This window comes from Fusarium vanettenii (assembly GCF_000151355.1).
Source record: "Fusarium vanettenii 77-13-4 chromosome 11 genomic scaffold NECHAsca_80_chr11_7_0, whole genome shotgun sequence".
NCBI classification, from domain to species: Eukaryota; Fungi; Ascomycota; class Sordariomycetes; order Hypocreales; family Nectriaceae; genus Fusarium; species Fusarium vanettenii.
Genome location: NW_003315809.1, coordinates 55,314 through 70,830, shown reverse-complemented (window position 1 = coordinate 70,830; position 15,517 = coordinate 55,314). Strand labels below are relative to the sequence as shown.

The 15,517-nt window shown below is 41.0% G+C and overlaps 4 protein-coding genes across 4 annotated transcripts; 1 reads left to right on the top strand and 3 right to left on the bottom strand.

Moving 5' to 3' along the window:
• Nucleotides 1-6,311: 6,311 nt before the first annotated feature.
• On the bottom strand, nucleotides 6,312-8,051 carry NECHADRAFT_97473 (uncharacterized protein; the record flags this gene model as incomplete). The annotated part of the gene is made up of 4 exons (XM_003040098.1): nucleotides 6,312-6,927; nucleotides 6,984-7,568; nucleotides 7,621-7,835; nucleotides 7,893-8,051. The coding sequence occupies 4 exons, from the start codon at nucleotides 8,049-8,051 to the stop codon at nucleotides 6,312-6,314; spliced, it is 1,575 nt and encodes a 524-aa protein (XP_003040144.1).
• A 1,040-nt stretch (nucleotides 8,052-9,091) lies between these two features.
• Nucleotides 9,092-10,586, bottom strand: NECHADRAFT_97472 (uncharacterized protein; the record flags this gene model as incomplete). Its single annotated transcript, XM_003040097.1, has 5 exons — nucleotides 9,092-9,254; nucleotides 9,288-9,852; nucleotides 9,909-10,089; nucleotides 10,141-10,429; nucleotides 10,486-10,586. The coding sequence occupies 5 exons, from the start codon at nucleotides 10,584-10,586 to the stop codon at nucleotides 9,092-9,094; spliced, it is 1,299 nt and encodes a 432-aa protein (XP_003040143.1).
• A 625-nt stretch (nucleotides 10,587-11,211) lies between these two features.
• Nucleotides 11,212-12,019, bottom strand: NECHADRAFT_87053 (uncharacterized protein; the record flags this gene model as incomplete). Its single annotated transcript, XM_003040096.1, has 4 exons — nucleotides 11,212-11,216; nucleotides 11,270-11,372; nucleotides 11,481-11,528; nucleotides 11,708-12,019. The coding sequence occupies 4 exons, from the start codon at nucleotides 12,017-12,019 to the stop codon at nucleotides 11,212-11,214; spliced, it is 468 nt and encodes a 155-aa protein (XP_003040142.1).
• Nucleotides 12,020-13,470: 1,451 nt separating this feature from the next.
• Nucleotides 13,471-15,222, top strand: NECHADRAFT_52791 (uncharacterized protein; the record flags this gene model as incomplete). The annotated part of the gene is made up of 1 exon (XM_003040107.1): nucleotides 13,471-15,222. One exon carries the CDS (start codon nucleotides 13,471-13,473, stop codon nucleotides 15,220-15,222), a length of 1,752 nt encoding a protein of 583 aa, XP_003040153.1.
• Nucleotides 15,223-15,517: the final 295 nt, after the last annotated feature.

The window sequence follows — 15,517 nt, the reverse complement described above, 5'->3', positions numbered from 1 at the left end:
CCGCCATTACCTACGCATTAGTATCCATTTGATTAATTACTTACTTTCCTTCCTCTACTATTATAACCCCTCTTTTCTATAGCTAGGTCTTTTTTGCCCTCCGCTATTAGCTTAATATCTTATTTACTTCCTAAAAGTCTTTAACCTTAGCCCTTAATAATATATTCTTATATATTATTATTATTATACCTTTTATAAGAGACTTAAGAGCTCTTAGAATTAACTTTAGTAAGCTATTATAATACCTTTTAATTTATCTCTCGAGGTATTTAGACTAAGATCTAGCCTTAAGTATAGTCTTTAGAGTCTTTAAAACCTAAGGGGTTAAGGGCTTAGCTTCCTCCTTAGCGGGTATTAGAGTCTATAGCTATATATTAAGCTTTAAGACTATAGCTTCTAGGTCAAAGGGAATAAGATTAGCTCCTTTAAAAGCCCCCCTAATATTTCTTTCTATTATAATAGCCTTATATATAATATAAAAAGCTAAAAAGAATTTAATCTTTAAAATATAAGTTATAAAAGATCTAATTAAATATTTTATTTCTTAACTATAAGCTCGCTTTAATATGCTAAAGTACCTAATATTAAGGGGCTAGAGTAAATAAAATAAATAAGGTAATATATAAAGCTAGATAATTTTATTCTCCTTATAATATCTCTTAAATTTAATAAAATAATAACTTTTATAGCTATTAAGGATTAAGAGATAATAAGAATTAATTAATTAATTAATTATATATTAATTAAAGTACCTAAGCTACTTAAGATTAATCTTATTATTAGTCTAGCTATTTTAGGTTATTATAATAGCCTAATCGCCTAGGAGGTTACTTTCTTAGTACTAATTAGCGAGGTAATATTAGCCTACGCCGATAATAAGTAGCGAGATTAATTAGCCTTCTATATTAATCGCTTAGATTATTATAATCTATTCTTAGTTTTTAAGTTATATTAATTTTAGCTTTAAATACCTTTTTAAGCCTATAATAATTATTTCGCTTATAATTATACCTATAAGGAAGCTAATCTTATTAAAGTTATAAATATTATCTAATTAGATATTATACTTCGCGATTATATTCGCTATAAGCTAAAATTAATCATAGATAATAATTAGATTTTTATACTTAGCTCTCTAATAGTTATATTTCTAAAAAAAATATATCTTAAGCTCTAAGTATCACTTAATAAAGTTATAAGCCTAGCGCATACTAACTAGTAATATATCGCGGTCGGTAAGTAATTAATTAGTTATATCTTTAATACTATATAGCTATAGGGGAAATCCTCGCGAATCTAGGTTAAGGATAAAGTAAATAAAGATATCTTCTTCTAGATTAAATAGCTTATATAAATTAGGGATAATATTACATTGAGACTAGATGCCTTATTGCCGGTGATATAAGGTATAATAGTAAACTATATATATCGCTGCGGCGCATCGGATACTTAGTTTTAGGTTATTTTAGAGGGCTTAAAGTGCTAGAAGAATTCTAGCTTTAGTATTAGAGCTTAATATACTAGGTAGTTAAGAATTAATTAATTAAATAAAGAAGATATAAGGTAAGGGATTTTTATGATACTCGCTTGTCTATAATACTCGCTTATCATATACGTTATAATATATACTAATATATACTTTCTTATATATTAGCTACCTTAGCTATTAATATAACTTAGTTATATTTAATATCTTTAAGTATATTATTAAATATAACTTATACTACCCTTTAAGGCTATATAATATTCTCTTCTACTAATATAAACCTAGTATAACTAGTTTATCCCTTGGGAAATATCCTCTCGTTATACCCAATAAAACATATATACATATATACACATATATCTTTATTATATCTTACCTTCCTCTTCTTCTTTCCCTCTACCTTCTACCCCGCCTGCCTTTATAGCTCCTTTACTATTATAATCTTATACTATTTCCCTATTTTTACTACCTTAGACTATCCTAAAATATAAACCGCTTCTCTAATTATATTTCTAATTACTAAACCTAGCCTACCTCTAAATAATATTAACTAACCTATAATAACCTATCTTTTCTTAATTATTATTATTATAATTAGCTATTAATTCTATCCCCGCCCGTAATATAATCTACTATACCTAGATTTAATCCCCCGCCTAGCCTATCCGCTAGTCTATCCGCTAACTACTAATACTAACTATCCTCTAACTCTATTAAACCGCTAAAGCCTTCTCTATTATTATTTATAGAGATTAACTTATTAAAAAGTTAAGCTAAACTATATTACCTTATTATTACTAAGTTTCTTATTTACCTCTTTATATCCTTATAATCTCGCGGTAATAATAAACCCCTCGACTATAATTATATTACCTACCTTTATTACTCTTTTTATTATAATAATCTCGCCTATTAAGCTAAAGAGAATTATATCTAAGTTACTTATAGTACTATTATTATTAATAATATTATTAATATTATTACTATAATAAATTATTATTTCTATTATTATTATATATTATTATTTAGGTATTAGGCTAATATTAATAATAAGAAACCTAAGCTTATAGCTAGCTAATATTATATTAAAGTATTATAAGACTATATAAAATAGATTAGTTCTAGCTTAAATAATCTATAATAGGTCTATGAATTTTATAATAAGGGTATATCTTTATTATTATTATATTATTATTAGGTTAAAGTAAATATATTAATTAGCCTTAATATTTTCTTAATTTATAGATACTCTCCCTATTAAGTTAGATATTAAGCTCTATATTAATTATCGCGACCTTACTCTGCCTAATAATTATAGCTAGATCTAGCTATAGCTCGCCTCTACCTCTAACTAAGACCTTACCCTTTTTTTAACTTAGAAAAATAAAAATAAATAAGCTCTTAAGAAAAAAATATTAAATATTCTTTACCTCTATAATAAGACTTATTTTCTTATTAATAAACTTATTACCCTATAGAAAAATAAGTAATAAAGGCTTATTATTACTTATTAATATAAAACTTAAATAAGGAGGGTAACCTTTAATATCTCTATATAAGATTATATAGCTAGCTATAGAATTAATAATATAAGTAATACTTTATACCTATAGAGGTATAATTAATTTATTATTATTATTATTATAATAGACCTTAATTAGGTTAAGCTTTATAAGGCTAATATAAGCGACCCTATTATTTTATATAAGTAATATTAATTTAATACCTTTTATTAGGTACTTAAAACCCTTAAGACCTTATTAGACCTTACCGCTAAATCTATTTAAGTCTCGGACTAGGCTAAATTAGCTATTAGTCTTAGAAATAATACCTATACCGCCGTAGATATATATTAGCTCTTTTACCTAAAATATAGTAATAGCAACGGCGATAATAATAATAATAATAATAATTTAGCTACCCCTATGCCTATTATAAAGACCTCTCGCTAAGCTAGTTTCTTTGCCTTACTTAATAAGAAAACCTATTATAACCTTTTCTATCATATTCTTTAATATTATTTTAATTTTTATTTTCCTAATATATAGTCTCTCCTAAGGATAAAAAAAAATAAAGGTAAGACTATAATATATATTATAGACTGTATTATATATTAGGTTAATATTATACTTATTAATATTATAAATTATAATAAGGATAATAAGCTATTAAGGCAATAAGATTTAATACCTATTATTTAAGAGTTAATAATAGCTATATATAGAGCTAATTAGTAGGCTTAGCTAAGAGAAGAGAGTAATAATAATATTATAACTTAGTTAAAACTATACTCCTAATCTCTAAAAAAGTAAATTCTTAATTATATTTAGCGCTATATAGCTAGGTTTAAGGATCCTTTAATAAAATATTATCTTACCCTAATATTAGAAGAAAAATATAATTATAGCTATATAAAATACTTCGCTATTAATAATCTATAGGTAGGCCTTTTCTAGGTTATTTAAAATACTATTAGACCGATATTTTATCTAATCTAATAAGATTTAATATTAAAATATACTAGCGATCTTCGCGGCAGAGATTATACTTATTACCCTAATAATAAGATATATTATAGACTAATATCTATTATTATATGAGCTATTTATAATTAGCTTAGAAATATACCTAAGGTAAAAGAGAACTTAATACTCTATAATATATATATTTCTATTAAACTTAATATATATATTAATTATATTATTCTTATATAGGCGGTAGATTAATATTATAAAGTAATAAAAAATAATAAGTCTAATAATAGAGCCCCTTAGTTAAATAAAGTATTATAAATAATTTAAATAGTATACCGGGGGTATAAGAAGTTATTATCGGGGATAATAGCCATAGCCTCCTCTAATAATTAATAGTAATAGCATTAGTAGTAGATGCTATCGCTATTACTTCCGCAGAGGGGCCTCGGTAGCTAAGTTCGGGATAGATATACTTCCCAGTAGAACGCTATATTATTAAACTAATATATTAAATAGCCCTTAGCCTCGCAAGGGTTTAACCCAATTAATAAGACAAGCGGGGCTCAAGGGCGTAATGATCGAACCGGGGAGGCAGCTAGGCTAGTAGGCTTATTATTAATATAGTAGCAGTAGTTAAGCCATACGGCTATATCGCCCTTATCACGGGCCTTATAATTATCACTAAGGAACTATAATAATAATAGGGGCAAATAGGGATAAGGAGCTATGGGCTATTTACCACCATAATAGCTCTGTCTCGTAGCTAAGGTTAGTCGTTCTTTACGGCTACTAGGAAAGCTAGTAAGGGGGACTAAGGTTTTTTAGTTACCCGGGGGGAGAAAAAGCCTCCCGAGCGGCCAGCGTAACCCAGGTAGACCCAACCCGCCCAAGAGAAACGCTCCGGCGTCGTCACGATTATCGTCAATAATAATAGCGGCGTGGATATATAGAATAGCCGCAATATTAGGAAGTCGTCGATAGCTAGATATGCTAGAGCTACCCTATATCGAGCGGGATATACTACGGAGAATAACTACATAAGTAAATATAAGAGCCAGCATACTTAAAATACTTTATATATAAAATCTTTACTATTATATCTCTTAAATTAAAGTCAATAATTATATAGAAAATAGGTATAACGATTATAATACTAATGCTAATAATAACCCGGCGCAAACAACAGCTCATAAAAAATATACTTTAGTCGATTACATAAATTTATAAGAAGGACTTAGATAAAAAGCGAAAATAAGTATAACTTATTAATAGCTCTAGAATATAAGAGGCTATATAAGAAGGTCTAGATACGCCGGGAGGATTCAAAGGCAAGTAGGGAACCCTTATTCCTTTAGGATATAATAGAGAATAATATCAGAGCTCTATAGCGCCTATAATAAGTAAGCTACCTTATTTCTACCTCTCCTTTATCTCTACTACCCGCCAGGGCATAATAATAGGTCCGACGTCATATAATATATAATAGGATATAATTAAAAGTAATAGAGAGAATAAACCCTTTATCTTTATAAGTTAACCACGGCTATATGCGCGCGCTTAGATACTTACCCCTAGGTTAGCTATCTCGAGGTTGTTTATGGGCGCGTTTAAGGTAAGAAGCAGAGGATAGATAAGAGTGTCCTAGCCTAGTAATATATTAATTAGTAATTAATATAACTAAATATTATTAATAATTAAGATAATTAGGTATTCTATCTATTATATAGGAAATATATATATATCTATAATCTCTAATAGATTATAAAGAGTATTAAATTATAATAATCCTAGATTATAGGTAATCCTAGATCACAGTAATCTAAGGTAAAGTATAACCCTTATATAATAGGCTAGGTAAAAAGGAAATTTATAGGGAGGGATTCGGCATATAATGAGACTATGGTCGAATCGTAATATATATACTAAGGTCCTAGGACTAGATTATAAGGGATTATAGGTTATAGACTATGATCTAGTATAAGCCTTCCCCGGATCATAGCTAGATCACAGTGCCTTAGTATAATCTAATATAATCCTGTAGTGATTAGCTAATATAGTGGGTTAATCTTCTGTCACGTGGTTGTGAGGTTCTTCTGGGTCGTGATATATATTAAATTATAAAGGATTAAATAATTAAATAAAGATAATATAAGTTAAGGGATTTTTATTATACTTACTTATTTATTATACTTGCTTACTATATATATTATAAACTTTCTTATTTATAAAGTAATATATTTTCTAACTAAGTTTAGCATATTAAAGCATAATACTACTTGTAAAACTAGTAAGTATATTCTCTCTAGCTAATACTATAATCTATCTAGTCTTCCTCCTTAAACCTCTTGCCTTTACCTAACTTGGCCATATTTCAGGCGAAGGCCATGGCCATACCGATGCACAAGGACAATTAGAATCATACTTAGAGCTACAATCGCGGCCTGAGTCCCGAAGCTCACATCATACCCAGCCTTGGCTCCCCACTCCTGCTGGTAATACGCAACACTGAAACCACTCAGAGCTCGAAATACATTAGTCAAACCACAGACCTCTGCAGGAGCAGATGGGTATGCATCCAGGAGATATGCCGCGACCGCCACAGACATCAGCATGATTCCAAAGCTATACATACCCCATCCCACGACGATTGCAGCAACGGAGAGGTGTTTAGCCAAGGCCTGTCCCAACAAGACCAAGCCACCAATCATGGGAATAGAGGAGATGTAGATGGTGACGAGGCGAGCTTCGGGTTCAAAAACACCGTTGTGCTTTCCGACGTAGCGTCGAGTAAGATAGTCGTTGAAGAAGTGACCAAATCCCTCGGCCAAGAAAACGCCAATAATCGGAGCAAAGTGTAGGAGTGCCAGCCCATTAAAGCCGTAACCGTAGCCACCCACCTCTTGGGGGAGACCGAAGAGGATGGCGGTCGAAATGTTGATGCCGATTACCCACGCAAAGCTGAGGAAGCTGGTGATGGTTAGTTAGCTTCTAGGCTGTCAGGGAGAGATGCAGGAAATACTTACTAGGCAAACAGAGTGAGGAGAATGATGGGCTTTGATAAGATTTGCACGACTCTCTTGATGGCATTGAAAACAGTCTCAAAGTATGTAGAGCGATGCTTCAGCTGCCAAACACCAGTGAGTCGAAGAAGTCGAGAACCAAAACCCTTGCCGCGGGGCGGTTGTTCGGACATGGGAAGGTCACGGTTATACCACGTCTCATCGAGAAAGGCCAGGATAAGAACCAAGCTGATGGCAGTAACTCCGACTCCTAGCCAAAATGCATCCTGCCATTGGAGGGTAGCGCCAACGACAAAGTATGCGATCAATGGACCCCAGTAAGGAGAAGTGATATACATGAGAGCCCATAGGCCAATCTTTCGAGCTCGCTCGTGGAAGAAGAAGACGTCCTTGATGAAGGCGATGGCGATTGTTTGACCAGACGTCAGGAAGAGGCCTTGTACAGCTCGCACGGCAAGAAACATCTCAAAGTTGGTAGCCACAGAGGAAAGGATGGAGAATATGAGGCCGAAGAAGGTAGACCAGAACAAGGTTGGCGCTCGTCCGATGATGGAAGTCATGGGAACCCAGATCAAGCCGCCGATAGCCCTAACGAGCACGTTAGCTAGAGTTATAGGGGAGAGCGAAAAGGCATGCTCACATCATGAGGACGTTGATACTGTTGTTCTGGTTGATCGAATTGGGAGACCTGTGCCATTCTTCCGCCTGCAGAATGACTGGAGCGCTGCCAGCGGCCGATGTAAAGTCTGAAGTGAGGGCAGCCCAAGCCACCACGAGGAGAATGAGATGCTTCCTCGTGGATGACCAGTTCAGAGGATCGTCGGGATCGTCGGTTGGCTGAGGCAAAAGTACGGTCTAAAAGTAATCCTCCAAGTCAGTAAGTAATGGCGGTTTGTGAGTGATCAGACTTACATGTCCATCCTCAGCGAGACGAAGAGAGGTCCCATCAGCTCGCTCAACATTGAGAAGCACTCCGGCTTCAGCTCGAGCCTCGACGGGAAACTTGTCCACTACACGAGGCCCGACAGACTTTTCGTCGTTGGAGAGATGCTCAACTTCTGGCTTCTCCATGGTGACTTCCACGTCGTAGATGAATGATTATTGATAGTGAATCTCGAGCGTTGCAAGTTGAGTACTGCAGATTCTACCTGTCGAGCAGGCCAGAATGTCTCTACAAATACTCTTTTGTGCTGCTGAGCTAAGGGGGTCGAGAACGAAGCCAAGATGCCAGTTCCGAAATTGCGAAATCCGGGGCCCCGTGGGGTAAAGTGGCTTTCTCGGTTGGTGAGGGTCGCCAGATGCCGGCTCGACTAGGCTGTTTATAGACACTTCAGGTTTCCGGGGGCCTGGTCAGCACAAAAACGCCAAGGAGAACTCCTTGGGTTAGTGTGCGGTGTTGCGTATCCCATGGTTTTCAAGGCTCGCTCATAGATAGATAAATGCCATTTGATAGCATCCGGCTGCTCCTGCATGATCTGATCACAGTGTCTGATAGCGATACTGATATTTAATTCGTCGATGGGGGTCTTGAGCTACGTGGACAATCTCGCTTAGCTTGCCTGAGTCTTAGTGACCAAAGAGGCCGGACCGCTGTCGGCCACCACACCAGAGTGGCAAAAGATCTAAGGGGGCGGCATGAGGTCTTAGCTGGAAATTGATGTCCAGACGGAATGAAAATTCCGATCCAAGATCAAATACATGCTGGGATACCGGGACCATCCTGGCTATTGGGCCCTTCAACAGTTGCAACTTGATTAAGCGTTGAGCTTGCTGCTTGCCAAGAAACTCAGTTGAATTAATGCCTGGAAGTTGTCCGACGACTGTGAGGGGAAGATAACAGTTGCCGATGATGTGGTTCCTTGGAGGGATCACGACGGCTTGAAGCCATGACGGGTGATGATGAAGACGGATTCGAATTATGTTACTTACATCTCGAAATGCACCGTCACAAGTTACGAACATATGCTGTAGTAACATAATTTATATCGATAAGTTATTTCAGAATAAACAACTGAATACAATAACTCAACCACAACAACAATCCATTCAGATCGCGCCAAAACAGTATTGATCAAACTCAGTCGCAACAAGTACACGCTGCCATGACCACCTCAGACCTTTACAGTCAGATCGCCATTCTCTACATCTCCACTCTCAAGTCCCTTGTGATCGATGCCATTCTCAATCACTCCATTTTGCAGCGCCTTGGCCTTTGCCTTGCGAAGGGTGACGGCATCAGCAGGATGAGGCGCAAGAACGGTCTGTCCAAACTGGCTCTTATCCCCAGCCTGCCACTTATCCGCATACGGCAAGATACCCGCGTTCTCCAAGACATGGAATGTCTCAATGAACGTGTCATACGTGTCATCGTATCGCTTCCAGCCAAACTTGCGCGCTTTGGAGACGGTGCTGATGGTGCACCAGGCCTTTCCAATGGCCCAGTCGAAAAAGTCCCAGGTGCCCCAGCCAAAAGCCTCGAGCTGGCCGCCGTGCTTGGCTACGACTCTCTCCCACACTGCTTCCTTGTCCTTGCACCATTCAGTCATGAGGAAGTTGTTGGCCATGCGCTCTTGGTCTCCCTCTGCTGCCCATTCGGTGAACTCTGGGACCTCAATGTTAAAGTGTCGCCCAAGTTTGGTCCAGAGCTGTTTCCACACAAAGACATCGCCGTTCTGGTGGACAAAGTCCTCGTTCTTAGTATGCTCATCTGTGGTAGCCCACACGCTTAGGTCTGCTATACTAGGTGCATAGGAACAGTCTTCAACGCATCGAGTGTAAAAGAACTTGTTGCCTGGGAACACAGGGGGCACGCCCATCTCGCGACAACAGAGCATGTAGATGGCCAATGTAAGCGCCAGGGACATACCGTTGCCTATTATGAGAGTCAGTAAGCTGCTATGATGTTGGCATCCGCAAAGCCAGACATACCTGCTGGTGTAAATCCAATGATAGCATTGGGGCGTATGACATTCCAGTCCCAGCTACGCTTGGCAGCGAGGCTGAAGAGGAAATCCTCCTGCGGATAGTAAAAGTTCTCTCCCTTATCGTCATAACGACCCATTCCCTCGTGAAGAGGGACTTCGGTAGGCCCAAGATGGGCACCGTAGTACTAACTTTGGTCAACGTGATAATACAAGTCGGTAATTCGGGATATACCAACCTTGCCTCCAGTTTGGAGACAGACTCGCTTCAGTGTGCTCGCAGCAACAATGTCTATGGCGACCAGAAAGTTGTGGAACAATGGGATGTTGCTATCGCGCAGATTGGCAAAGTTTGCCGTGTGCACATATGAGGTAAAAAATGCATGAGTGACATCATGGCAAAAAGGTGCCATAAGCGGAATCAACTCTTCGACGGGGTTCAAAAAGTCGAGAGCAATGAACCTGACACGATGGTCTTGCCAGAGGCTTTGCTTGGGAACTCGTCTGGACGTGATGATGATTTTGGACCTATTTCCTGGAGAGTCAGACATGCTCCCGTAGAGTAAGGCACTCGAGGGACGAACCATTCAGACTCTGGCTGGCGAATGAGGTGCTCGATGATGGCATTGCCGGTAATGCCATTAGCACCCGTAACGAAGGCGACTTTTCCACGTGCGGGGGCCATGTTTGTATGTTTGGACTGTGAGATCTGGAGAGTTTGGATGGGGAATGAGGAATGATTGGTGGTGGAATTAGAAGACGTGTTTTTTCCAACTTTCTAATTTCCTTTTATTTGGCAACGATAGATCAGTTGACCATGGGGGTTCACGGAAGTAAAGGAATAGCCGCCGAGGCTTGGTGCTCACAGCGGTTGCTTGAGGCCGGAAATTTTGCCAAGTCCGGAGTCCCAAGATCGCCAATAGCAACCAATCGTCTTCGGACGGAATTTCAGGCGGAAGTATAACGTAACTACCATGTTGAGACACGCCAAGTAAGATGCTGGGCGTAATCCACAATTCTACGCGTATCCTGCAGTAGTCTCGCCGAGGCCCATACTTGGCCGTGGCGCAATTTCATCATCATGCGGAGACGAAGTCCGGGGATGCGATTGAGGCTGCCATGAGTAACCTATACCAGATTAGTGAAGCGACTGCAACCACAGCATTGACACCAAACTAACATCTCATTGACGAGTACGCAAATTCGTAGAACCACATTCTTCTTCTATACCAGACAAGGCCTTGATGCCAGCTAGTATTCTCAATAGTTAGGTGTAATATAATTATCTGCTTTATTATCCCAGAAAACATTTATCCTATTTGAGAGTAATAGGCAGATTAAAGTCCGATAAGATACTGCGTCACTCACGCTTCATCTTGTTATACAATCTCTTATGTTGCTCAAGAATAAGTAGAGTCAACACAGTCTGAGGTCCAAGACGAAGAAAGCTAGGAACCCAACCCTTAAACATCTAAAACGGTCCCTCAGAAAATGTCGAGCGCCGCAAGATGTGCCATATAGATTCTTTGCTCGTCGAACCCATCACGCGAGTCTTGACTACAACTACCGGCGAACAAACCGTCGTCGCTATAACACCCGCCGTGAAAGAAGCCACAAGATGCCTTGACTATATCGTAAGAGGCTAGTTGCGAAGAGTTCATGAGAGATGCCCAGAAGGCATTGGCGCCCACACCGCGAAAGAGGGAGGTCAATCCCTCAGTCTTCACGATGCGCACGATGCTGTCAAAAACATGCGTATAATTCCTGCTCTTTCAACGGTCTTGAAATGTCAGACTGCATCCGTACGTTGACGATATCTGCTGGACTCCCAGCCACACCGCCCAAGAAACCGGACAAAGCGGAGAGGGATATCAAAGCAAGAGGAGAGTGAGCCGTCTTGTCTTCATGGTGAGGTAGTCGTGATTTGAGATCTTCGTACACTCCAAAGCGGAGGGTTGAGTAGGTAAATTGGCGAAGAAGAGCAGCGCTCAAGCCGGAGTAGAGACCAAAGTAACCCTCAGTGGCGATTACATGAGTGGTCATTCCGATAATGGATGCTTGAGCGGGCATGAGTGTTGATTGTAGACGAACCTTGACTGCGTTGTTTGTGAGCGACATGGTGATGGTCGAATCTGAAGTCTAACCTAAGTTCAGTGGGTAGGTGAACATAGTTGCCATTGCAGTGGCGCTACCTCCGAACCAGAAGGGGTATTTTGTCGAAGGAGGTATCACAACACCTGTGATCGGTTGCTTCAGACTTTGCTCTGCCATCTTAGAATTTGTTGGAGGGTCATATTGCTCTTGAAAAGAATTCTTTGACGTTGTGGTTGTTGGGTTGGAGTTGGGTAAAGAAGGTAGGGATGGTGGGAGAGATGACCTAGAGGGTCAATCGTCAATATCAACAACATAATTATTGCTCTGCCATATGTTGGATGTATGTGTTTGTAAAAGTAGACCACCCTGTGTTATCTGCGTGGCCAACAATCCCTTCCATGAAGACTACACTGGGATACTGAATGCCCAAAACAACCCGAAGGCACCTACACACAGTCCTACTCCAAGCACACAGTCAATGAGACTAACCCTAGAGTTAACTGATTAAAGGCGACTTGGGTGAAGTGTGGGGTGCTGAGCGTCTAGAACAAGGCGCTTCAGTGTGGCCAGCTGATTGGGGCTTGATCAATGTTCCGAAATCCCGAAATCCCTTCGTCATTCTTTGCTCCCCATACAGTTGATTTCTCCACCTCACACATCCTGGAAAAATAGTGGAAACAGTGAACCGAGGTCCATTCGAAAGTGTGGCCAGCTGATTGGGGCTTGATCAATGCTCCGAAATCCCGAAATCCCTTCGTCATTCTTTGGTCCCGCACAGTTGATTTCCCCACCTCACAAACCCTGGGGAAATAGTGGGAAACAGTGAACCGAGGTCTGTTTGAAATGTGAATGAATTGGCAAAACGTGGAGATGAGTTGTCTTGTTGGAATAGGTGCCGCCCCACTGGCCACTTCGCCCCATACGGCGTGTCTATCGGCTATCTGAGTCTCTGAAATAAGGACTGTTATGACATACTCATGAGTCCTGAGAATAGCCATGGCATATGCAAGCACCAATGAGAAACCATCCCCACCGGGTAACCTTAAGACGCCGGCTGACAGACTTGAATTATGGCAAGATCACACCAACACTTACAGAACCCCATCCCGGCCCCCGGACGGAAATTGAGGCACCCGTTCCGACTGCCCATCCACTATCATCATCTTTTAACATAACTCAAGACCTAAATAGTTGATTGCTATCACTATTCTCGGATATCACCAAAAATTAGTAATTCACTTTCACCAGTAAGAGCCAGCTTTGACTTGCACCGATTTGTGTAGCTGAAGCTTGGATCGAGCTCCATATCATCACAACATTCCACCTTTAGTAAGCTCACAACTGAAGGGGTTACCTCAAACAACTATCAACATGGTTACCATCACGGACTCCCACTCAGAGTAAGTCTGGAAGACCACCTTAGATCTCATGCATACTAACTGATCCCCAGTCACGTTGACGCTAAACCACCAACCATGGCCGATGTTGAAACCGACGTCCTCGTCGTAGGTGCCGGCGTATCTGGACTCTCCTTCGCATCCATGCTAGCTGCACAGGGCATCCGAGTCTTCGCTATTGCAAAGCATAGCGGCACCGCGCCCGCTCCGCGTGCCCACGTCACCAACCAGCGCACCATGGAGGTGTTCCGTGACATGGGCCTTCAAAAGCAAGTCGAAGTCGCAGGGACCTGCTTGCCCGATCTTGGCAACATGGTCTTGGCCACCAGCCTCACGGGCATAGAAATTGGACGCTATGGTTGCTACGGCGGTGCTGATCATCAGCTGACCGACTTTGCAAAAGCCAGCCCGTGCAAGATGTACAACACGGCTCAGAACCTGCTTGAGCCTATTCTGCTGACCAGAGCCTACGAGAAGGGGGCTAACATTCGCTTCTACCACGAGTTGGTGGACATTTCACAGTCTGATGAGGGTGTCGTCGCTCGCGTGCGAGAAAGGACTTGTGGAGGCGAATATACCATCCGCGCCCGTTACGCCATCGGTGCAGATGGAGCTCGATCGACAGTGGCCCAGAAAGTTGGGTTTGGTTTCATCGGCGAGCCAGGACTTATGCATATGATTAGCTCCTGGGTAGAGATGGACCTAACCCAGTATGTTTCCTACCGCCCCGCCTGTATCTACTTGATGCTACAGCCCGGAGACGAGTACTGGGTTGGTTCTGGAACCTGCATCCTCAAGAGGCCGTGGGATGAATGGGTCGTCAACCGGCAGTATAACGCCGCAGATGGAGAGCCCGATATGAGCGATGAAGCCATCATTGCTCATGCTCGTCAAGCACTGCAAATTCCAGACTCACTGCCCATTCGAGTCAAGCACAAGGGTAAATGGCAAGTTAACCACGTCGTGGCCACCGAGTACCGCCGCGGACGTATTTTCCTTGCTGGAGATGCGGCCCACCGTCACCCGCCTGCTAGTGGACTGGGAAGCAACACGTGCGTGCAAGACGCGTATAACCTCTCGTGGAAGCTAGCCGCTGTCATTAAAGGCCAGGCTGGCGAGGAACTTCTTGAGAGCTACAACCAGGAGAGACAGCCTATTGGCAAGCAGATCGTCGACCACGCAATCGAGACCCTTCACGACATGGCGGCCCTTCCCAAAGCTCTGGGCTTTGAGCGAGGCCAGTCCCGGGAAGATGGTTTTGCACAGCTTGAGGAGCTTTTCTCCGACGCTGACGGTGCAGCTCAGCGCCGCGAGTTTCTGAAGGATCAGATGAATAAGGGCAACCGTCGGTCCAACCCCCTCGGAGTCCATCTCGGCCATCGGTACAAGAGCTCGGTCGCAGTGCTTGACGATGGAACTCCGTTCCCTGAATATGAGCGTGACCCGGTGCTGTACTACTCAACCACAACGCACCCTGGTGCCTACGTGCCCCATGCCTGGATAGAGCTTGATAAGAAGCGCATCTCCATTCTCGATATATTTGAGTTTGGCAGCTTTGGCCTTGTCGTTGGTATTGGCGGAAAGCCTTGGGAGGAAGCTGCTGCTGTTGTCAGTAAGGAAGTTGGTATCAAGCTACCTGTGTACTTTGTCGGCCAATGCTGCACTTACAGCGACGTCTCGGGCGAGTGGGCGAGCCGAAGAGAGATCACTGACCGTGGCGCACTTTTGGTTCGTCCTGATCGTCATATCGGCTGGCGATCGATTGATCGTCCCCAAGATCCGACGGCGGTCTTGCGATCTGCTGTGAAGCAGCTTCTCTCTCGCAAGTAGACGAGCAGCTCGAGGTGATGAGTTAGAATGGATTCAGGGTCTTAGAGATGCTAGGGGCGAGGGGATGGGTTATAAGTAATCGTTTATCATAGCATTGAAGTTAGTATAAACATCCGTTGCATACAATCTCTTGTCCGTTTGTGAGGTAGAAGTCCTCTTTCTTCCCTCATCTCACGATGGAGCGCATACCTCTTACTTATCTACTTCGCGGATGAGAGATAGAGGCGTCGGTTAGTCTTCGTCCACTACTCTCTCTGTATACTCTCACGAACGACTCCTCGGACCCTTATAACCC